The sequence below is a fragment of the Rattus rattus genome, chromosome 4 (genome assembly GCF_011064425.1).
Source record: "Rattus rattus isolate New Zealand chromosome 4, Rrattus_CSIRO_v1, whole genome shotgun sequence".
Taxonomy (NCBI): Eukaryota; Metazoa; Chordata; class Mammalia; order Rodentia; family Muridae; genus Rattus; species Rattus rattus.
This window is the reverse complement of record NC_046157.1, coordinates 120183991-120209391: the sequence shown is the minus strand read 5'-3', so window position 1 is coordinate 120209391 and position 25401 is coordinate 120183991. Positions and strand designations below refer to the sequence as shown.

At 38.9% G+C, this 25401-nt stretch overlaps 1 protein-coding gene across 8 annotated transcripts in view; it reads right to left on the bottom strand.

The window, feature by feature from the left end:
* Bivm (basic, immunoglobulin-like variable motif containing) overlaps positions 1-25401 on the bottom strand; it is a 35593-nt gene that overhangs the window by 4722 nt on the left and 5470 nt on the right. For 4 of the 8 annotated variants that reach the window (XM_032901048.1, XM_032901046.1, XM_032901049.1 and 1 more), the window contains exons 2-8: positions 22633-23226; positions 17436-17562; positions 16379-16474; positions 15821-15925; positions 15508-15602; positions 10584-10716; positions 9060-9146 (exon numbers count right to left, since the gene is read on the bottom strand). In XM_032901048.1, coding sequence (XP_032756939.1) covers positions 9060-9146; positions 10584-10716; positions 15508-15602; positions 15821-15925; positions 16379-16474; positions 17436-17562; positions 22633-23107 — 1118 coding nt within the window. In that variant the 5' untranslated portion in view covers positions 23108-23226. Of the gene's footprint in view, positions 1-9059; positions 9147-10583; positions 10717-15507; positions 15603-15820; positions 15926-16378; positions 16475-17435; positions 17563-22606; positions 23227-25401 lie in introns of those variants that run through there. The other 4 variants (XM_032901052.1, XM_032901051.1, XM_032901050.1 and 1 more) reach the window with 2 other exon arrangements.

Sequence of the window (25401 nt, the reverse complement as noted above, 5' to 3'; positions counted from 1 at the left end):
TAGTGGAGCATGTGTCTTTGTTGTAAGTTGGAGCATCTTTTGAGGATATGCTCAGGAGTGATATAGCTGGGTCCTCAGGTAGTGCAATGTCCAATTGTCTGAGGAACCTCCAAACTGATTTCCAGAATGGTTGTACCAGTTTGCAATCCCACCAACAGTGGAGTAGTGTTCCTCTTTCTCCACATCCTCACCAGCATCTGCTGTCACTTGAGTTTTTGATCTTAGCCATTCTGACTGGTGTGAGGTGGAATTTCAGAGTTGTTTTGATTTGCATTTCCCTGATGACTAAGGATGTTGAGCATTTCTTTAGGTATTTCTCGGCCATTCCATATTCCTCAGCTGAGAATTCTCTGTTTAGTTCTGAACCCCATTTTTTAATAGGATTATTTGGTTCTCTGCAGTCTAACTTCTTGAGTTCTTTATATTTTGGATATTAGCCCTCTATCAGATGTAGGATTGGTAAAGATCTTTTCCCAATCTGTTGGTTGTCCTTTTGTCTTAATGACAGTGTACTTTGCCTTACAGAAGCTTTGCAGTTTTATGAGGTCCCATTTGTAGATTCTTAGAGCATAAGCCATTGGGGTTTTGTTCAGGAAATTTTTCCCAGTGCCCATGTGTTCGAGGCACTTCCCTACATTTTCTTCTATTAGCTTGAGTGTATCTGGTTTGATGTGGGGGTCCTTGATCCACCTGAACTTAAGATTTGTACAGGGTGATAAGAATGGGTCAATTTGCATGCTTCTACATGCTAACCTCCAGTTCAACCAGCATCATTTGTTGAAAATGCTATCTTTTTTCTATTGGATGGTTTTAGCTCCTTTGTCAAAGATAGGTGTGTAGATTCATTTCAGGGTCTTCAATTCCATTCCACTGGGTTACTTGCCTTTCTCTGTACCAATATCATACAGTTTTTATCACTATTGCTCTGTAATACTGCTTGAGGTCAGGGATGGTCATTTCCACAGAAGTTCTTTTGTTGTGGAGTTTTCACTATCCTGGGCTTTTTGTTATTCCAAATGAATTTGCAAATTGCTCTTTCTAACTCTATGAAGAATTGAGTTGGAATTTTGATAGGGATTGCATTGAATCAGTAGATTGCTTTTGGCAAAATGGCCATTTTATAATATTAATCCTGCCAATCCATGAGCATGGGAGATCTTTCCATCTTCTGAGATCTTCTTCAATTTCTTTCTTCAGAGACTTGAAGTTCTTGTCATACAGATCTTTCACTTGCTTGGTTGGAATCACACCAAAGTATTTTATATTATTTGTGACTATTGTGAAGGGTGTTGTTTCCCTAATTTCCCTGTCAGCCTGTTTATCCTTTGAGTAGAGGAAGGCTACTAATTTGTTTGAGTTAATTTTATACCCAGCCACTTTGCTGAAGTTATTTATCAGGCTTAGTAGTTCTCTGGTGGAACTTTTGGGGTCACTTAAGTGTACTACGATACCATCTGCAAACAGTGATATTTTGACTTCTTCCTTTCCAATTTGTATCCCTTTGACCTCCTCTCATTGTCTGATTGCTCTGGCTAGGACTTCGAGTACTATATTGAATAAGTAGGGAGACAGTGGGCCACCTTTTCTAATCCCGGATTTTAGTGGGATTGCTTTAAGTTTCTCTTCATTTAGTTTGATGTTGGCTAGTGGTTTGCTCTATATTGCTTTTACTATGTTTAGGTATGGGCCTTGAATTCCTGATCTTTCCAGGACTTTTATCATGAGGGGGTGTTGAATTTTGTCAAATGCTATATCATTATCTAATGAAATGATCATGTGTTTTTTTTCTTTGAGTTTGTTTATATAGTGGATTATGTTGATAGATTTCCATAAACTAACAATTTACTAACAAAAGGGAACTAACAATTTATTATAGGTACTATGACAGAAGATAAAATATTCAGAGGGTTTATCTATACAAAACTTCACTAGTAACTTAGTTATGGTTTTTAACTTTCAGTGAATCTGTGGAGCTGTGACAGGTGATGAATGTTTAGCCAGATAATTACTCCTAATGGATATGCATGTAAACATTCACTGTTATAAACTTATTTTATTTATAATTGGAATTTGTATAAACTTGTGTTGAACTTTTTACCATGTGTTCAGGTATTAAGATGTTTAAATGCTGAGGACAAAGAGAAGACTCAGAACTGAGCTGAGGAGAATTATTTTAGACAGAACATTTTTTAGTCCGATATGAACAAAAGTTAAGAGAGAGCAGAAGAAGCAGGCAGGCTTCTTAGCATAGGACAGAACAGATCTATTCTTAAGGCAGGCTTAGTCTTACGAAAAGGAACAAAGCTTTATTCTTACAAACTTGGGTTTAATACATTTAGCATTAAAAGGCTAGAAGCTTTTACTTTCTCTATGCCATAAATATTGGAGCTCATTTTTCATCCAGAATAAGTGAATTATTTCTGCCCTGGTGTTAGGTCTTTTGCTTCAAATGCATATGTAAGTATGGATGTGTGTGTATGCAATTGTAAATATGTAATTGTGAGAATGTATGCAAGATGGACCCAACTGGTTTGAATGGATATGTGTAAATAATCATGCATAAATCTGTATATGAATTCATGTGAGTTTATGCATATTTGCTTGTGTAAAGTTTTTCCTTCTCTGAGAATTATTCTCTTCTCCTGGTTCAATAGAAGTTTACTGCTCCAAAGAGAAGACTGTGAGAAAGAAAATTTTTCCATGCCCAACTGAGGATCTTTCTGCTTTTCCTCCTTTTTCTTAGAGAGCTTTCATACCTAACTTTTTACAACGTAGTAATAAATGCTATAATCATTTTTCAAAGTGTCCTTTTTTTCTTCCTGCAACTTCTATTTGCAGGCTGGAAGTTAGAGTTGTGCAGTTCCTGCTGAGCTAGAACTAAAGCCACATTACTTAATCCCCCACTGTTAGGCTACAGGGGTCAATCACCTAAACCAACAACTTTTCACCCTCACAATCAGCAAGAGTTTTTAGGACTTTTTAGAAACTACCAGCAACATTTCAGTATAGTTAGAGAACAAAAATGTCTGGAGACCTTCAGTCTTTAAAGCCACGCCAGAGTCCTACTCTATGCCCTGTCTCAACCCTCTCCAGGCCAGGAGGCTCTCAGCAGTTGTGCAGAAACAGAGAAGAGAAAAATGAGACAAACAGGGGGCCACAACTTCTTCCCAAACACCCAGCATAACTAGGACGCATATAGGAAATAGGGAAATACAAACCCCTACCCACCCAGAGGCACGGGTTCCTTTCAGCTTTTCTCTGTGCTCAAAGCAAACTCAGGGCTCTGGCCTTCCCCCAAACATTCCTGCAACACCCAGAGAAAGCTTAAATCCCAAGAGCTCTGACACACTCAGGATCCCATGATCCTAGGATCCCTGGATCACAGGATCACAAAGACACCTGGACACTGAAGAGTTCTGACACAACCAGGATCACAAGAAGGACAGACACCAGTCAGAGACAGTTAGGGCAACCACTAGAGATAACCAGATGACAAGAGGCAAGTACAAGAACATAAGCAATAGAAACCAAGGCTATTTGGCATCATCAGAACCCAGTTTTCCCATGACACCAAGTACCGGATACCCATCACACCTGGAAAGCAAGATTCGGGGTTTAAACCATATCTCATGATGATGATAGAGAACTTTAAGAAGGACATGAATAACTCCCTTAAAGAAATACAGGAGAACACAACCAAACAGGAAAAGGAATTGAACAAAACCATTCAGAATCTAAAAATTAAAATAGAAACAATAAAGAAATCACAAAAGGAGACAACTCTGGAGATAGAAAACCTAGAAAAGAGATCAGGAAACATAGATGCAAGCATCACCAACAGAATACAAGAGATAGAAGAGAAATCTCAGGTCAGAAGATACCAAAGAAAAAACATTGACACAACTGTCAAAGAAAAGACAAATGCAAAAAAAGCTCCTAACCCAAAACATCCAGGAGATCTAGGACACAATGAGAAGACCAAAACTAAGAATCCTAGGTATAGAATTAAAGGACCAGTAAATGTCTTCAATAAAACTTCCCTAACCTAAAGGAAGGATATGCCCATAAACATACAAGAAGCCTACAGAACTCCAAATACACTGAACCAGAAAAGAAATTCCTCCTGTCACATAATAGTCAAAACACCAAATGCACAAAATATAGAATATTAAAAGCAATAAGGGGAAACGGTCAAGTAATGTACAAAGGCAGAGCTATCAGAATTACACCAGACTTTTCAACCGAGACCATGAAAGCTAGAAGATACTGAACAAATGTCATTCAGACCCTAAGCAGCCCAGGCTGCTATATCCAACAAAACTCTCAATTACCGTAGATAAGGAAACCAAAATATTCCATGACAAAAGCAAATTTACACAATATCTTTCCACAAATCCAGCCCTACAAAGGATAATTGATAGAAAACTCTAATACAAGGAGAGAAATTCCACCCTAGAAAAAAAGCAAGAAAGTAATCTTCTTGCAATAAAACAAACATAATTCTACTTCTAACAACAAAAATAACAGGAAAGGACAATCACTACTCTTAATATCTATAGACTCAATTCCCCAATAAAAAGACATAGACTAACAGACTGGATACATAAAAGGACAAAGCATTTTGCTGCTTACAGAAAACACACCTCAGTGACAAAGAGAGACACTACCACAGAGTAAAAGGCTGGAAAAAAATCTCCAAGCAAATGGTTCCAAGAAACAAACTAGAGTAGACACTCTAATATCCAATAAAACCGACTTTCAACCAAAACTTATCAAAAAAGGATAAGGAAATACACTTCATACTCATCAAAGGAAAATTCCACCAAGATGAACTCTCAATCCTGAATATCTATGTTCCAGATGCAAGGGCACCTACATTCATGAAAGAAACCTTACTAAAGCTCAAAGCATATATTATTGTACCACATACAATAATAGTGAGAGACTTCAACACCCCACTCTCAGCAATAGATAGATCATGGAAACAGAAACTGAACAGAGACACAGTGAAATTAATAGAAGTTATGAACCAAATGGATTTGACAGATATCTACAGAACATTTCATCCTAAAAAAAAGAGAATATACCTTCTTCTCAGCATCTTAGGGTACCTTCTCCAGTACTGACCATATAATTGGTCACAAAACAAGCCTCAACAGATATAAGAATATTGAAATAATCCCATGCATCCTATCAGATCACCACAGACTAAGGAAGTTCTTCAATGACAACAAAAATGACAGAAAGCCCACATACACATGGAAACTGAACAATGCTTTACTCAATGATAACTTGGTCAAGAAAGAAATAAAGAAATTAAAGGGGGGCTGGAGAGATGGCTCAGTGGTTAAGAGCACTGTCTGCTCTCCAGAGATCCTGAGTTCAATTCCCAGCAACCACATGGTGGCTCACAACCATCTATAATCAGGTCTGGTGCCCTCTTCTGGCCTGCAGGTGCATTACATGCAGGCAGAAAGCTGTATGATGTATACATAATAAATAAATATTTAAAAAAAGAAATTAAAGACTTTTTAGAATTTAATGAAAATGAAGGCAAACATACCCAAACTTATGGGACACAATGAAAGCAGTGCTAAGAGGAAAACTCATAGCTCTGAGTGCCTCTAAAAAGAAACTGGAGAGAGCATATATCAGCAGTTTTACAGTACACCTGAAAGCTCTAGAACAAAAAGAAGCAAAAATACCCAAGAAAAGTATATGGCAGAAAATAATCAAACTCAGGACTGAAATCAACCAAGTAAAAACAAAAAGAACTATACAAAGAATCAACAAAACCAGTAGCTGATTCTTTGAAAAAAATCAATAAGATAGATAAACCCTTAACCAGACTAACCAGAAAGCAGAGAGAGTATACAAATTAACAAAATCAGGTATGAAAAGAAAAACATAACAGAAACTGGGGAAATTAAAAAGGAATCATCAGCTCCTACACAAAGGCCTATATTCAACAAAACTGGAAAATCTAGAGGAAATGGACAATTTTCTAAACAGATACCAGATACCAGGTACCAAAGTTAAATCAAGATCAGGTAAACATTTAAATAGCCCCATTACCCTAAAGAAATAGAAGCAATCATTAAAAGTCTCCCAACCAAAAAAAAAAAAAAAAAAAAAAAAAGCCCAGATAGATTTAGTGGCGAATTCTATCAGACCTTCATAGATGACCTAATACCAATACTATTCCACAAAAATAGAAACAGAAGGAACATTACCCAATTCGTTCTATGAAGCCACAATCACACTTATACCTAAACCACACAAAAACCCAACAAAGAAAGAGGAATTCAGACCAATTTCCCTTATGAATTTCAATGCAAAAATACTCAATAAAATTCTCGCAAACTGAATCCAAGAACACATCAGGACAATCATCCATTGTGATCAAGTAGGTTCATCCCACGGATGCAGGGATAGTTCACTATATGGAAATCCATCAACGTAATCCACTATATAAACAAACTCAAAGAAGGAAACCACATGATCTCTCATTAGATGCTGAGAAAGCATTTGATAACATTCAACACCCTTTTACATTAAAAGTCTTAGAAAGATCAGGAATTCAAGGCCCAAACCTAAACATAGTAAAAGGAATATACAGCAAACCAGTAGCCAACATCAAACTAAATGAAGAGAAACTTAAAGCAATCCCACTAAAACCAGGGACTAGACAAGGCTGTCCACTCTCTCCCTACCTACTCAATATAGTACTTGAAGTCCTAGCCAAGGCAATTAGACAACAAAAAGAGGTCAAAGGGATACAAATTGGAAAGGAAGAAGTCAAAATATTACTATTTGCAGGTGGTATGCTAGTATACTTAAGTGACCCCAAAAGTTCCACCAGAGAACTACTAAGCCTGACAACTTCAGCAAAGTGGCTGGGTATAAAATTAACTTACAAATCAGTAGCCTTCCTCTACTCAAAGGATAAACAGGCTGACAGGGAAATTAGGGAAACAACACCCTTCACAATAGTCACAGATAATACAAAATACTTTGGTGTGACTCTAACCAAGCAAGTGAAAGATCTGTATGACAAGAACTTCAAGTCTCTGAAGAAAGAAATTGAAGAAGATCTCAGAAGATGGAAAGATCTCCCATGCTCATGGATTGGCAGGATTAATATTATAAAATGGCCATTTTGCCAAAAGCAATCTACAGATTCAATGCAATCCCTATCAAAATTCCAACTCAATTCTTCATAGAATTAGAAAGAGCAATTTGCAAATTCATTTGGAATAACAAAAACCCAGGATAGCAAAAACTATTCTCAACAATAAAAGAATTGCTGGGGGAATCATGATCCCCAACCTCAAGCTGTATTACAGAGCAATTGTGATTTAAAAACAACAACAACAAAAAAGCAAATCAAAACAAAATGGTATGTTATTGGTACAGAGACAGACAGGTAGATAAATGGAATAGAACTGAAGACCCAGATATCAACATACACACCTATGGTCACTTGATCTTTGTCAGAGGAGCTTAAAGCATCCAGTGGGAAAAGACAACATTTTCAACAAATGATGCTGGTGCAACTGGAGGTCAGCATGTAGAAGAGTGCAAATTAATCCATTCTTATCACCCTGTACAAAACTTAAGTTCAAGTGGATCAAGGACCTCCACATAAAGCCAGATATACTGAATCTAAAACAAGAGAAATTGGGAAAGAGCCTCAAACACCTCAGCATAGGGGAAAATTTCCTGAACAGAACACCAATGGCATATGCTCTAAGATCAAGAATTGACAAATGGGACCTCATAAAATTGCAAAGTTTCTGTAAGGCAAAGGACATTGTCAGTAGGACAAAATGGCTACCAACAGATTGGGAAAAGATCTTTACCAATCCTACATCTGATATAATATCCAATATATATAAGGAACTCAAGAAGTTAAGACTCCAGAGAATCAAATAACCCTATTAAAAAATGGGATATAGAGCTAAACAAAGAATTCTCAGCTGAAGAATAGTGAATGACCAAGAAACACCTAAAAAAATGTTCAACATTCTTAGTCATCAGGGAGATGCAAATCAAAACAACCCTGAGATTCTACCTCACATCAGTCAAAATGGCTAAGATCAAAAACTCAGGTGACAACAGATGCTGATGAGGAGTACTATTTGGTTATTAAAAACAATGACTTCATGAAATTCTTAGGCAAATGGAACTAGAAAATATCATCCTGAGTGAGGTAACCCAGTCACTAAAGAACACACATGGAATGCACTCACTGATCAGTGAACATTGACCCAAAAGCTCTGAATACTCAAGATATCCACAGAGGACATGAAGCTCAAGAAGTTGGAAGATCAAAGTGCAGATTCTTTAGTCCTTCTTGGAAGGGAGAACAAAATATTCACAGGCAGAAATACAGAGACAAAGTGTGGAGCAGAAACTGAGGAAAAGGTCATCCAGAGATGGCCCAACTTGGGGATCCACCCCATATACTGTCACTAAACCCAGACACTATTGTGGATGCCAAGAGGTGAATGCTGACAGGAGATTAATAGAGTGGTCTCCTGGGAGGCTCTGCTGGAGTCTGACAAATATAGAGGCAGATGTTTACAGCCAACCAAACACTGAACTGAAAAAGGGGTCTCTAATGGAGGAATTAGAGAAAGAACTGAAGGAGCTGAAGGGGTTTTCAACCCCAAAGGAAGAACAACAATATCAACCAACCAGACTCCCCAGAGCTCCCAGAGACTAAACCACCAACCAAAGAGTACACATGGAAGGGACCCATGGCTCCAGTCACATATGTAGCAGAGGATGACCTTATTGAGCATGAATGAGAGGAGAAGCTCATGGTTCTGTGAAGGCTTGATGCCCCAGTTAGGGGAATGCCAGGGCAGAGAGGTGGGAGGAAGTTGGTGAAGGAAACACTCTTATAGAGGCAGAGGGAAGGAAGGGTAAGGAATAGGGGGACTCCAGGGGAGAAATCAAGAAAGGCGATAACATTTGGAAATTTAAGTATATGAAATATCCAATAAAATAAAATGTGGGGGAAAAAAGAAAACATTAAATCTACTAAAGCATACCTTTTACAGTGAATGGCAGGATGTTTTCTACTTGACTCTCCAATTAAAATCCAGTATTCTACTTCTTGTGGTGAGAGGGGGCCCTTGCTAAAAAGAAAATACATTCACAGTCAGCTTGATAAATGGCATTCACTATCCACAGAACGATGTTCGAACTAAAATACACTAAAACTCAAAGATGCTTTATTTAATCAAGGATAAATATGAGCATTAAGGTTTGGGCCATTCTAGAAATCCTTGTGTTAAGTTTGAGCCCTATTATTTCCATATTCAAAATCTAGGGTTAAAAACATTTTGACATAATACCCCCTTGGATCAGAGGAAAAGAAGACGATTTTAAATATACAATGTTCCATTCCCATCCCTAGAAATTCTAATTCAAGTCTGGAAAGGAGCTTGGAATTTTACATAATTTTCAAGAAAAAAATCAGATGGTTCATAGGCACAAGCATTCATTGGTGAAGCCCAACTATTAAAGGAACAGAGCAGTAGACATTAAAGCATGTTTTATATTTGGTAGGTACCTGGAGTAAGGTAAAAGCATAGCTTGGAATCATAAAAGAAGTGCAAAAGTGCCCCTCACTCCAGAAAGTGGACAGAGCATGCAGGAGTTGGAGAGAAAGCAGTTATGCTTTTGTTCCTCATATACGAGCAGCATTCAGCCTCCCGAGTCCTCCAACTTCTGCTCACCTGTTTCAGGTTACCACAGCCAAGGACCTTTGAGTAGGACTCCAGGTATCCATGGCCTCCAGTACATAATAAATTCCCTCCTATCCTAAAGGTCAAACCATGTTCTCCACCCAGAATCTGGCCCTCATTTAAGATGTAACTTCTAAGGGCCACTGAATCTTTTCATCCTCCCTAGTCACTAATCTCTCCAAGCCAAGTGTGAATCAACCAGCAAACCAGTGGAGTAAGACAATCACGTTACCTGTTCTTAAAAATACCCTGCTTTCAAGTCCCCAGTGAAGGAACTTGGCAAAGAGTAACATTCAAACTCAGCACCTCTCTGTTGCACACATCTCCTTCAAAAAGAAAGAAGTTTGTGTGTCTGTGTAAAAACATGTTGTTCAAAAAGCAACTGAATTAAGAAAAGCAGGAGGCAAATATAACCAAAAAGATTAGAGATGAAACTGGTCCTGAACGCCCTTGGAGAAAAACCCTAACAAATCCTTAGGTCTTCACTATGACCAGAGAAGGTGCTTTTTAATGTACTTAGTTGTGGCACTCTTGACACAGGGACATGTAAGGCAATGGAGAGGACCCTGGGCATAACATGGGAAGGCCCGTGCACCTGTGTGTGACAGTCATAAAAGTGGTATGTCAGACGGCTTCCTCTTACAATGACTGAGCAACTGCTTTGAAGTGCAATCAGTCCTGCAAAACATATGCACACTCGCTTTGAATAAAACACATTACCAAGCTTCCCAATGGCTAAAAGACTAGAATCTGTTTAATTCCAAAAATACTTTGTACATCAAATTTTCCTAGTGATGTGCCTTTATCGAGTATGGGAATGCTTACCTGAATGCTTTATTAGCTTTAACAGGGGTTGCTTCAAAGCCAATTGGACAAAAGTAATGATTTTGGCAATGATAGATATAAGCCAATGACTCATCTTTCAATCCTTGGGTCAACTTTGATAAGGCCCCAGGAGCTACAAAGACAAAACCAGATAAATTGAGGTACACAAATCAATGTCCACATTTAATACAGAGGACCCATTAAGGACTGAAAGACAGAATTTGGAATACACTGATATTCTGAGTTTCATTGAGGGAATATCTTTGCCCAATATGGGCAAAAACATGAATGAATTTACTTTTAGTTTTAGATAAACTCAGTAGCAAAACAAGTGAAATACATCCTTGTTTATCAGAACTTTCTAAGAATATACCAAGTTGTCTAAGATATTCAGCGATTGTGTAAAATCCAGTAATTGCACAATCACAGCCTTAGCTTTTCTCCACTACCAGCTTCTGAACACCTCTCACTACCAGCTTCTGAATGAGCATGCCCAAGTGAAACATATGTATCTATAAACTCTCACATATAAACTAACTCTACAAAAGATTTACAAAAGAACCTTAAATTAGACTAAATTATAGCCATTCTAATGTCTAGATGAAGCATCTACATCCAACTTAAAGTTTACTAATGCATATGAATAAACACAAACCTTAAATAACAACGAACTACAACAATGGTGTGCATGTACACACACACACACACACACACACCTGCCACACAATAACCTTCACACTTGCCACATAATTATCACATAATTATAACAAATATTATCATTGTATTGGCTCATTTTCTATTAACTTACACAGGGTACAGTCATTTGAAAGGAGGAAGCTTTGATTTGGAAAATACCTTCACAAGATTTGGCTGTAGGCAAACCTGTAGAGCATTTTCTTAATTGGTAATTGATGTGGGAGGGCTCAGCCCATTGTGGGTGGTGCCATCCCTAGACATGTAGTTCTGAATTCTATTAAAAAGTAGTCTGTGCAATCCATTGGGAGCAGGCCCCTAAGCAGCATTCCTCTATGGTCATGACTCCAGGTTCCTACCCTTTTGAGTTCCTGCTTTGGCTTCACTCAATGGACTGTGATTCGGGACGCACCAGCCAAATTCCTCCCTAAGTTGTTCTGGTCATGGTTTTCATCACAGCAATAGAAACACTAAGACTTTAACAAGACTAAGAAACACTAAGGTCTTTCTACACCTGTCACACATAGATGAAAGTCATCAGCTTTTCCACACACATCACACGGATCAAAGGCATCAGCTGTGCAGTCAGGCTGGAGTTACATAACTGTTTCTCCTCATGATTGTAATAGCTGTCAAATGATTTCCAAAGTATTAGCACAAGAAACAATTTTATCAGCACTCAGTACTCAAAACCATTAACTGAGGTTTCATTAACTTCCATTCCTGGAAGATCTTAAATTATTCATTAACAAGTAGTCCATTAAAACTGGAAACCCTAAAAAAAGCAAGCTGAGAGCCTGCATGGTATGTTCACAGGGATTGACTTTCTGGACATGAAACCACGAAGATCTGGGCCCTCTGCCACAGCTCCACAGAAGCAACCTGACTGCCTCACAAGGGTTTTGGGGTGGGATCTATGCCTGTGCAAGTGTTAACATTTCTGATCTCTACTCTGAAGTTCCATCAAGGCATTCCACATAGATTTTCACTTCCAGGTAGATCAGCACAGGTAGAGAGTCCTCTCTACTAAAATCTCTACTTCACAAAGACTAATAACGACTAGATACTCCACAGGACAGAGTTGTATTCCCTCACGTCTTAAAAACTGACCCTTTGGCAGTTTAGATGAGAATTTTTAGAAATAAATTCAGTACAGTCTTTCGTTTTCATAAAAGAGCATGATTGTAAATAGATTCTATATGGTGGATTAAGATCACTTTACTCTGTATACTCAAACATTACAAAAGATGTCTATTACCACCATTGCCATAGAAAAACTCCTGAAATATTTTTAAATTTAAATTAATCAATGAGAAGCTTTCTGAGATAACTGAAAATATTGTTTTGCAATAATACTTGAACTCAAAGCCTTTAGTTATGTTAGGCAAGCTCTCTATCACTGAGTACAGTGTAAGTTCTGGCAACTGACTGTGTTTCTTAAGACAGAGTCCCACTCTTTCTCCCAAGTACTAACCGGGCCAGATCTTTGAGATCAGGCAAGATCAAACTCATTCAGAGACGTATGGCCATACAAAGGTCTTACTCTGTAATTTAGGCTAGCCTGAAACACAATATGAAGCCCCAGGCTGGTCTTGTACACAGAGCAATCCTGCTGTCTTGGCCTCCTCGGTGCTTGAACTATAGGCATTGAGCCAATATCCTGGCATCCCAGACATAGTCAATAAAAGAGATTTTTGCCAGCAGGAGTGGCACATGCCTTTAATCCCAGAACTCAGAAGGCCAAGGTAGGTGGATTTCTGTGACTTCAAGGCCAGACTACAGCTCTACAAGAGCAAGTTTCAGAACAGTCAGAGCTACACGGAGAAACCTATCTCAAACAAATGAATGAAAGAAACAAAGACAAAATTTAGGATTCCATGGAAGGAAGGAAGGAAGGAAGGAAGGAAGGAAGGAAACGGAGGAAGAAAGGAAGGAAGGAAGGGAGGAAACTAAGGATTCTAGGAGCAGATGAGATGGATAACAAAGTCTGCCCTCCTTGGCAATCATATAATTTTGTCTGCTGCAAACACTCTTTTACTATGTCCTAGTTTTCCAAATGCCATGACATGGGTTTTCTTCTATGGGATAATGTTTCTAGTACTGTTAAATATGATATATAACACATATACACATGGTTTCTAGTAAAAGGATGCTTGTTCTTATCTCTCCAAGGTACATAAAACATTCTTCAGGTGATTTCAAGATCAGCAAACTTATTCTTAAAGCAGAGCTGCTGTAGCCAAATAAATATATGAGCAGTTTTCTTCTACCGTCTCCCTTTCAGGCCAAAGCCTTTAAACAGAACCCTCAGGTTTTATCTGAGCACAATTAGAAAATGACTGCATCTCCTCTCAATGCAAAAACCAAACTCCTGGTAAAGAGGTCATATGCCATATACCATCTTGTTGTCAAGACTTCAATAAAGTCTTACTAGAGCCCAGTCTGAGTTGCTGCTGGCCTTGTAGGTCTGTGGTTGGGAACTAAGAATTTGCATTTCTAACAAGTTACCAGGTGATGCATCAAGGGACAATATTTTGAAGCAGCTAGTTTAGAGTAAACGGAGATTTTAACTTAAGTCATGAGTACTAGTAACTCTGCCAGACACCAGCCTGGAAGACGGAAGAGCTGATGTTAATCACAGAATGGGCATAGAAGTCGGAGGAACAAGAAGGGATGGCACTGAAGATGGGACTTAAAAAAGAGTGGAGATTTTAACACTCTACATAGAGGAAGGGGCATAAGGAGGCAGATCCACAGGGAACATACATCAAGCCACTGGTTAGGAAGGTAGCATACAACAGAGAAAGCCTACAGAAGGACACCCCCACAATTGCAGGGCAAAGTCAGAGAAAAGATGACCTTCTAAAATAAAAGACAATGCAGCATTATTCAGAAGGCAGCTACCCAAGGAAATGACCTGTGATGAAAAGACAGATGTGTTGCCAAGAGAAACTAGGTTCAGAATATACCAGAGGACATCTAAAAACAAACCTAAAAGCCTAGTCACAAAGCAACTACCTCCATAGCTGTCCTGTAAACAGGATGTGAAAAAAGCTTTAAGAATTAGGTTCAGAGTTGAAAGGAGTGGGAAACTTGAGCTACCAACTCATTCATCGCCCTTGGCATTATAGCTCTCATGCCAATACACTGTCAACACATTCTTTGGGTTGGTTTAGTATTAACTAGTCCTTTGCAGAAGAGCCTTAGAGAACTGAGAACAAACACATCCTTATACATTGAAAGTCAAGGGAAAATTCTGGAACTATGATAAGTAATCAAGCAGTATATCATTGTCCTGCAAGGCCCCACCCATTTGATACCTTTTAAATACAGCAGGCACATGAAGACAGTGGTGGGAGTCCAGTCGATGTTGGCTTCACATGCTATCAATACTATGGAGTTTGGTCTGTATGCAAGCCTAGAGAGCTCCCAAAAAGGAAAGGGGCGTAACCACACTGCAGGTTAAAGAAAACTATTCAATATGAACTGGAAGGATATTGGAGATGAGGAAAACAGTATCAACCCGCTGTATACCTGAGTGTGCACAAGGCAACCAGAGAATCGATAGCTGTGGTCCAGGGGAGAGTATGTGAGATATATGTAGGGGCAAAGTAGAGGCTGGCATTGTATTAAGCAAAGTAGTGAACTGTAGTATCCACTGAAATAAAAATAAATTCCTGAGTCTAAGCATGATTTCCAAGTAAATCCTGCCTTTGCAACATAACTGGGTGGATAGCTACTATTTTCCATGAGATCAACCGTAAATCCGAAAAACATGCTTCGTCCTTTATTAACACTAAGTTTTATCTCAATCTCCAGGTTTGTTTTAACTCTATCAGATGCTTCATTTACAGTGACTTTTGAGGGCCCAGAGTTCACCAAGAACCAGAGAGTTACTAAGTCCAGGACATGCTGTTCCCAAGAACACTGAAAGCACATTGTAAAAAAATCATAGAAATATCAGAAGGGGTAAAAATTGAACTGTAAACTGAGAGTGCCCTACATATTATATATTATCATGATTTCCCCTCTTAAAGAGGTGTGAAAGTATCAGACTGTGAAAAGTTAATTTGATGTCCAGGAAACAATATAGCCAATTTCTGAGATGTACTCAACCTGAAAGCGTGGCGTGTGTGTGTGTGTGCGTGTGTGAGTGAGTGAATGTGTGTGTGTGTGTGTGTGTGTGTGAGTGTTTGTGTGTGTGTGTATGTGCGCATGTATTTTTACCTACCAGTTTCTCCAGCTGTTTTGTTCTTCCCATGGGGCTTATAGAGAACATAAGAGCATCCTTTCACATGAAAGTGGTCATTAATCTGTCTAAACCATCTGAAATTAAGAAGAAGATTTGCTCATAGCAATAGTTTCATTATATAGACAGGCTACGTCCTAATTGTATAGAAACCCAAGCACAGCCCACAAATGTCATATCTAAGGGAGCCTGGGACCCAGCACCAAAGTCTATCTTGTACTGTCCCCAAACATGACAGCGTTATCACTTCATAGAATTAGAAATAAGGTGTTGTCCCTAAGTGGCAGCTCCGTACCTCATGAGTGTTGTGTTTCCAGTGAAAGGGCCAAACCTAATATCTTCAAATGGGGGTTGGAAGCCCAAAATATGTAATGCTTCTTCTTGGGTAATAGGTGGGAGACTATAAAAGAAACATTTCCTTTCATTTTACAGTTCCAGTCACATGCAAATAAAATATGCCTCAGTGTTAATAATATATAGGTTTATCTTACAAACAGTTTTAGAGATATTTTTCATTTATTTTATTGAAAAGAATACATGCAAATATTTTAACCTGAAAGGGTTATAACAATACACACAATTTTTTTCAGTTTGTGAAACGTCAACTCTCAGAGTCTTCCATTATAAATAAGTACTTTTTCTTTTCTTTCTTTCTTTCTTTTTTTTTGGGCTTCTTAAGACAAGGTCTCTATGTAGCCCTAGATGTCCTAGAATTTAGAATTTATTCTGTAAACCAGCAGAAATCTGCCTCACTCTGCATCCCGAGTGCTGGGATTAAAGGTGTGCATCATCACACTCAGTTTCCTTCAAACCGCTTTCAAAGATGGAGTTTGGTGTAGACTGGCATACTTACTTCCCAGCTCCCATTATGCTGTATAGGAAATTCCAACAAGAAATCAATGAGGAGATACCACACGAAGTCTTGTATTGAGGTCGGCTTATGCAGTACCTGGGAAATCAAACAGCATCCTTCACGTGAATGAACACAAAACATTCAGAACAGAAATATCAATCTTATAGGGGACTTAATATGTGACCATAATGAAAACTATAATACAGTGTGAAATCATTCTTTACTTTCCCTCCCCCCAATAAAAGTCATTTTTTTGTTTAAAGTATTTCCTACTTATTAGACACATAAAAATATATGAGAATAGAGATCATCTATTTTATCAAGACGAGCTACATTACGGCTTACAACCTACGAAAGTTCATCCTATTCAAACCAAGAACTTCTGATACCAACTATTCAAGTTTCTATACGAATACGCATTTGAGTAGGCACAGGATCATCTGCAACTTCTGAAAGACTGGAAAAACAAAGCAAACCACTTTCTCTGTGTCAAGAGGTTCAGAGATTCTTCAGACCAAAGCACATGCCATGTACCCCTGGACAGAGATACCCAGAACAGAATTGTCACTGAGGACTTAAAAGGGAAATACAAAATCCTCCAGCAAGAGATGGAGACAAAGAAAGCTGGAAATTCTAAACTGAAACTCATGGGCCATGACAAGTAAGCACGTATATAATGAACTTTTAAAACACTCTATAAAGTGTTAATTTAGTCTGGAAAGTATACGCACAAGAAATATTGTTAATTTTACTAGGTATAACAATAATTAAAATAGCTGTATGCTAACAGTCACTTCCTGGAGAATTCTTCAACAAAGAACAACCAGGTAAATGACCACGCCAAATTTGAGACTGACAGCCAGGCAAATCTAGAAAATACCGGCTGAGCTAAACTAGATCACTTCCAAAGTCTAAGATAAACCTAAAGTATTTAGACACAACTTTGGAATTACAGTGTTTATAATAAATATAATTTATTAACCTATACTCAGCAAAAGTAATGTCAATTTATATATTTTTAAGATTGGAAAAAGTAAAAACTGACATGGCCACATACCATCGCCTAAGGTCTAATACTTTGCGCTGTTTAACATCATCAAGAGGAGAATAGTGGAGACACTCCCTCTGATACCGCCCTTTTTTATCTGATGTTTTCTTCTTGGAAATTTGTTTCTTTGCATTGCCTACAGAACAAAGAAAAAATACAAGAAAATGTTCAGATAAAGTAAACCCCCATGCCAGAGGTTACAACAGAATTAGAGAGGAACTGCCATGCATTCTGAAAATGGTATTTGCAAATGACTCAAAGTAATGCCTGTGCTTTCTAGAATAGTACTCGTCCCTACAGAAAAAGCAGGAAGAGAGTTCAGAACAATTTGAACCATCAGAAATGCTATTTCCTATCAAGATCGTATCCAAGTACAGCTAGGCCCTTAGAGCTGGTTAAAATAACCAATCCAAAGATCTTTAGCCACATCTACAGCTTCAAGTTACCAACAGGAAAGATTAAAGTAGACCACTTTCCTGAAAACAGATCCTTTCCATAAAACACTAAAACCCACATTAACATAATTCTATTACAACATCCAGCATGATGGCATTCTGTCCAATAATAATTCCAGGTCCCTGAGACCTCAAAATGAATACACAGTGAAGCATTTGTTAAACTATTAAAATAAAGCACTGCCCAGGCACACGTACACAATCTTCCCAAAGATAGGGAATGACTAGGGTAGGAGGGATATAGGAAGTGGACAAAAGAGGCAGAAGTGAGGAGGAGAGTTTATCTTGTTTAATTTTGATACATTTATTTATTTCTGAACCATGTTAATGTTCCATCCACTCAATAGTATACATATTAAAATGTTATTAACTTTCCTTTTCAGCTACATTAATATCTCCCTGACAAGATCTATTTTAAATGAAATAATCAAATCTCGTTCGAAAATTAACTGAGGCTAATAATTTGTTTTTGAGTTATCAAACACAGATTATATAGACACCTGCTTATAGACTCGTGGCAGAAGATCTATTTCGGTACAATAACCATGTAACTCCTCTAACCATCTGGGAGTCAGGAAATACTGCCACACAGGGGACATCTGTAATGGTTCATAACAATGAACACTAAACAATAAAGATATCATCTCTCCTCCTATTTAATCATTATTTCTTTGTCTTCACAGACACAGAGAACACAAAACGTTTCAGAGCTTATCAACCACTTGCAAATGTAAACTAAATCTCACTGAACTATCCCTCACTGCTTAAAATGAATCTCAAAGAGAAAACAGAAAAGTGATTTTCTTTGGACTCTCTCCTCTGCCTCTTGAGGATTTAATTACCTTGGTAGTTTTCCCAGCCACTGAAAGTTGTGAGGTTAAAGAAACATCAAAGTCTGCAGCCTCCGTGGGCCACGACTGCTCTGTCACTCTGTCCTCACTGGACTCTGAATCTGTCCCTGTGCTTCTTTGGCTGTGTATGTTGCCGTGATTCTCCCTAGGTTAAACGAGCATACACACTGCAAGTAAGCAGAGACCTCCGCAATGCCACAAGACCTGGTCCACTGCCAACATTTCACTGAATGTGCAGGGGGGAAAGCACTGTCAGAGCAGAAGCTGGATCACAACAAAAAAGAAGCCCCTCGTACCTCTGTCTCTTCGCCACTCAATGCATTGACCTTTGCCCATGGCTCTGCACCATCACCTCATCCTTTCTTTCCAACCCTACCCTACCAAGAACGCATGCACATAGCCCTGCTGCCACCACACACACACACACACACACACACACACACACACACACACACACACACACACACACCATCCTGGTATTCAGAAATGTATAAGGAAAGATGATAAATGAAAACTCAGAGCTGTGTGCAGTGGCACAGTTCTATAGTCCCAGTACTCAAAAAAAAGAAAAAAAAAAAAACTGAAGCAGGGGTATTAAGAATGAGAAGCAAGGGGGCTGGAAATACGGTTCAGAAGTTAACCACTGCTTTTGCAGAGGACCTGGATTCAGTTCTCAGCAACAACATAGTAGTTAATAACCATCTATAACTCCAGTTCCAGAGTATCCATCATGTTCTTATGGCCTCTAAGATTGTCAGGCATGCACACTGCGCACAGACATCATGCTGGCAAAACACATCAAGTAAAAATAAAAATAAAATTCAATAAAAAAGAATTATAGGCCATGCTAGAGTATATAGCCAGACTGCTGTCTCCAGAAGGAAAAAAAAAAGAAGGGAGGACTGGGGTGGGATAGGACACCCACCACTAAGTGAGGTGGGAAGGAACCTGAAAACAGGAAAGTTGTAAACGAGAGAGAAACCCAAATCTTGTGCTAAGACCTGGACCATATATGCACAGAGTAGACCCTAAGAGACTCAGCCAACGCTAATGGGCCCAACACAAGAACAGAACTATCTTCAAAAGACAGAGCTTGCAGTTTCAAATTAACTGGGGTAGGGTGGGGAACAGAGAAAGAGGAGGGGGGGCAGACAGACAGACAAACAGACTCAGACAGAAACAGACAGACACAGACACAGACACAGACAGACACGACACAACACAAGAAACAGAAAGTAACACAAAGAAGGGGAGGGAGGAAAGGAGGAAGACAGAGAATAGAGTAAGAGATCACTTGCTTGCTTGCTTACTTTCTTGTTGGGATATAATACAGCAGGTCCCCAAATCCAGGACAAATTCAAAAACAATATAGCATGTGAAGAAACAAAGAAATGAGTTAACCCCAAGCAAAAGACCAACTCTGACTCTGACCTGCCCCGGCTTTTGAAAACTGCAGACTTTGAAGCAGATCTGATAGCTGTGCTAGATGATACAGACTTGGTGCTCTAGTGAAACATAAAGACACCAAGTCCATGCGAGTAAGAAGCAGAAGCTATAAAGCAAGGTCAGTTCTAGATCCAAAAGAGGATGCACAAGAATGTACTACACAAACATCCCAAAAGAAAGCTAGGACGACTGTGTCAATATTAAAACAGTTTCCATAACAAGGTCCTCAGACACATGCCATATAGGTAAAACGAACACTCTCCCCACAATCTAAGGTCTAGCCACGTGGCCTGAGTTAGCCTAGAACTCCCTATAAACTCATGATCATTCTGCTCCACCCTCCATAGTGTTGGGATTATAAACAATGTCACCATGTCTAGCTAAAAGAGGTCAATTCTTGAAAAGAGCATAAAGGTTACACATGTGAGTGTTCCTAGTAACAGAGTTTCGAATTACACTTTTAAATTTCAACAGCAGAGAGTAGAGAACACCAGCAGGCAGTCTTCTACCTAGGTAACAACTGCAATGACAGGATGCCATTCTGGAACTCTGGAGACTTCTGCAAGGGCAGCACATTTTAAGGCAAGGCCAGAAAGGCAGCAACATTTAATTTCAGTCAGTTTCAACACATAGCAAGGTAATTGACACACATTCCCTGGTCCAGTAACTAGCAACTGAAAGTGTTGTTCAGTCACTTAGGGAGCCAGGTTGGGCAAATGGGACCAAAAGTGAAGAATGAGTTATCACTAAAGGCCCTACAGAACAACAAAATTATCAATAAGGCAATTCCATAATTAAGGTTAGGAATTTTTAACACCCACTACAAACCCACAGAAAACAGGACAAAGCACTCCCCAGCTTGTTTTAAGAAAACCGCACAGCACTAATTCTCAACACTAAAGAAAAAAATTGCACATGAATATTGACACAAATGAAGCATACCAGTCCCCTGAGAATTGTACATATACCCAACAATCTCTGTAACAACTGATTTCAGAATGTACAAACAGAAGTACAGAGATTTTTGTAAAACCATCAGAGTATTTATAAAACCATCAGAAGTAAAATCCTAGTTCTATCCGGCTGTGAACTTTGGGCAGATTTATCTCCTCTAAGCCTCAGTTTCTTCACCTACACAACCAGAATAGTGGCAACCACTTCATATAACCCCTGCATTACTGTAACTCAAGGAAAGTAAAGAAGCATTACTATCTGAAGAGCATCCCAGCGCAAAGGTAAGGACTATACCCTGCACCCTGAACAATGCAATCCTCTCACTCACATCCTCTTACATTACACAGCCTTTGGCTGTTGTCGTTTTTTGAAGTAGATTCTAAAGGATGTTTGCTTTTAGTCCCAGAGATTTAACTTTTCCATTCATATTTCTGTAATAGAAATGAATATATATACTTCCAAATATAACTATTCTTATGTCTATTTCTGTATACATACATATACATAAAATAGATATTATATAAGTATATATTATATAAGTATAATAATATAAGTATAATAGATAATATATAAATACACACATACACACACTAAATCTTATATATAGAATGTTTAATTATATGTTTAATCCTTATATAATCCTGCTAAAGTTTGATATGACAAAGAATTCTATATTGATAGGTTCACTGTTATCTCCAATTTAAAGCAATTTGAATGCTGTATGACCCTGTTCTTCTATCACCATGTTTATACTATTAGATAATATAATACAAGTATTTCTTAATTTTGGCTCCTCAAAAATATCAGTGCCACCTACGACTGAAGCATGAACTCCTTGGAATCTAGGAGTTTTAAAGCTACCACTGAAGAGGAGGAAAGGAGATAAACAAGACTTTCTTTTAAAATCTGAAACGAGTAGCAGATAACACATGGAAAAAGCAGGTCCTTAGAAACACACACATACATGAGAAATAAAATGGACTTTAGAATATGGTTTAGAAAAGAGATCTCTCCTTGGCTAATATCCTACATAACTGTAACTTTAAAAAAAAAAACTAGACTGTGATCAAAACAGATGTTCTTTTTGCATTCAAATTTTTTCAAAACAAAAATGTCTTAATATCTCCTGCATTAGAAAATATAATCACATGTCTCTACAAAATGACAACATAACAGTAATATTCTAGCTGTATCAGTAGCCTTTTCAAAACTACTGTGCTCTTATCTTTAATATGTATATTTCATTCTTTTTGATTTTCAAAGCTCCTCAAATGCACACATGATATTAGAAGTTTCCATGGGCAACACAGTCAGGGACTATGTCCAGGGTTACTTAAAAAAGAAGCAAAACAAGACAAAATAAAACAAAAACTGCAACGACAGATAAGATGGCAGTGCTGCTCCTGGCTCAGCAACAGAAAACATTTCATGCAAGACTTAGCAGTGGATGGCATTTGTTCCTCATTGTTCTCACCTGTAAACTCCATGGCTCCTTCTTACCTGATTTATGTTTCAAATTTGTAGTCACCCCATCAAATTCAGATTTGTCGATTTCCCATGCAAGAGGCAGCTTGCCCATACTGGTGGGTAAGTTTTCCAAGTTATTGTCTTCATTATAGATTATTTCTGATGTACTAGTTGGGATTCCAATATATCTTGTACTATTTCCAGCAGAAAGCGACGTGTTATCAGGGAGGCAAGCAGAGCGGGCTGGGCTAGGAGTTTTGTAGACTGAGGTTGCCTGGTTGAGGAAGGCATAGTCTGAGCAGATGGCATAAACTTTCTCTCGAGTATGAGTCACTGGACAACTCGAAGGATAATGCCCATCTCCTCTGGGGCCCACAGGTGTTCCTGAGGCATTTGCGTAGAAAGATGGTAAAGCACCTTGTAGATTCTCTTCTGGGGACTTGTTCTCAGATCTGTACTCATCGCGTCCAGAATCAGTGACTTTTCCAGCTTCAGTGATGTTAGGCATTGAGAGCAAATGCAGACGTCTCTGTTCCTAGGAAGAAGCCGCAACCCTGTCTTTTAAAAAACAACTTTGGCAAACATTCACAGCATTCTATAAAAGCTTGAGAGTTGACAAATGGGATCCTAAGAAAAGACAGAGAAGAAAGACTGATTGGATACCCAGCAGGCATGATAAATGGCCACAAACATGAGTATGATTCATATACCTGCACTCAAGGCATATCGATTTTATAATACATCCTGAGTAATGATTACTAACCATCTATCTTATAGTAGAGATTAGCTTGTGGGATGAGGAATATGGCTTAGTTGGTTAAGTGTGTTGCCACACAAATATGAGGATCTGAGATGGATCTCCAGAACCCACATTAAAAAATAGATAAGCAGCTGTGTAAGCCACAATGCCAGCTCTGAGTAAGGAGAAGCATGAGCACGCACGCGCGCGCACACGCGCGCACACACACACACACACACACACACACACACTAGTTTAAAACAAAATATGAGAATAAAATATAAATAACCTAGTTAAAAGGGGGTAAGTCACATCTGTAATGATATTACAGAGATGAACAATGAATGCATGAAAAGAAGTCCATCACCATTAGTTGTTATGGAAACACAAATCCAAACCACAATGGTTTGCCAATTCATCCCCACCAAGATGTCTATAATAAAAAGACACAAGCAACAGTGAGCATTAGAAAGTGTGTGGAAAATCAGATCCTTCATGAGCTACTATCAAAGATATAAAATGATCCAGGGTTACAGAACAGTTTTCAGACATTTCAACGCTCCCCATGTAATGTGGAAATTTCTGTTCTGGATACATGTAGAAAACATTAAATCAAGTGTCCAAATGGGATATTAGCCCAAATGCTTGAATTACCCTAGATGCACAGAACACATGAAACTCAAGAAGGATGACCAAAATGCGAATGCTTCACTCCTTCTTTAAAAGGAGAACAAGAATATCCTTGGGAGGGAATAGGGAGGCAAAGTTTAGAACAGAAGCAGAAGGAACACCCATTCAGAGCCTGCCCCACATGTGACCCATACATATACAGCCACCATACTAGATAAGATGGATGAAGCAAAGAAGTGCAGGCCGTCAGGAACCAGATGTAGATCTCTCCTGAGAGAAACAGCCAGAATACAGCAAATACATAGGCGAATGCCAGCAGCAAACCACTGAACTGAGAACAGGACCCCCGTTGAAGGAATCAGAGAAAGAACTGGAAGAGCTTGAAGGGGCTCAAAACCCCATATGAACAACAATGCCAACCAACCAGAGCTTCCAGGGACTAAGCCACTACCCAAAGACTATACATGGACTGACCCTGGGCTCCAACCTCATAGGTAGCAATGAATAGCCTAGTAAGAGCACCAGTGGAAGGGGAAGCCCTGCCAAGACTGAACCCCCAGTGAAGGTGATTGTTGGGGGGAGGGTGGTAATGGGGGGAGGATGGGAAGGGGAACACTCATATAGAAGGGAAGGGGGAGGGCTTAGGGGGATGTTGGCCCGGAAACCGGGAAGGGGAATAACATTCGAAATGTAAATAAGAAATACTCAAGTTAATAAAGATGGAAAAAGAAAAAACATTAAACCATGCCCATGAATGGCACAAAGTGAAAACAACCAAAGCAACGGACCTATGGTTAAAAGTGACACATGCATTTGGTAAAATACTACTTTGCAATAGAAAGAACTACTGATGATGATACAGCATGAATGGACTTTGGAAACATGCCAATCACAAAGGAACTGATCCCTTCACAGTCCAGGATCGCCAGGAGAAACAAGTCTACAAAGCACAATACACCTCAGCAGTTGCCTTAGGATGAAAGGTTCAACATGATGAGCTTTTTCTTTAAAACAATGAAAATATTCCATAACTAACACAGGAATAGAGTAAAGGACAACTTAGCACATTTCCTAAAAGGCCACTGAAGTGTACATTGTAATGAGTGAGTCATGGCACGTGTCTTAGTTAGCATTTACTGCTGTGAACAGACACTATAGCAAAGGAAACTGTTAAAAGGACATTTAATTGGGGCTGGCCTACAGGTTCAGAGGTTCAATCCATTATGATCAAAGCAGGAGCATGGCAGCATTTAGGCAGGCATGGTGCAGGAGGAGCCGAGAGTTCTATACCTTCAGCTGAAGGCTGCCAGGAGAAGACTCACTTCCAGGCAGCTAGAACCAGGGTATTAAAGCCCACACCCACAGTGACACACCTACTCCAACAAGGTCACAACTCCTAATAGTGCCAGTCCCTGGACTAGGTATACCCCAAC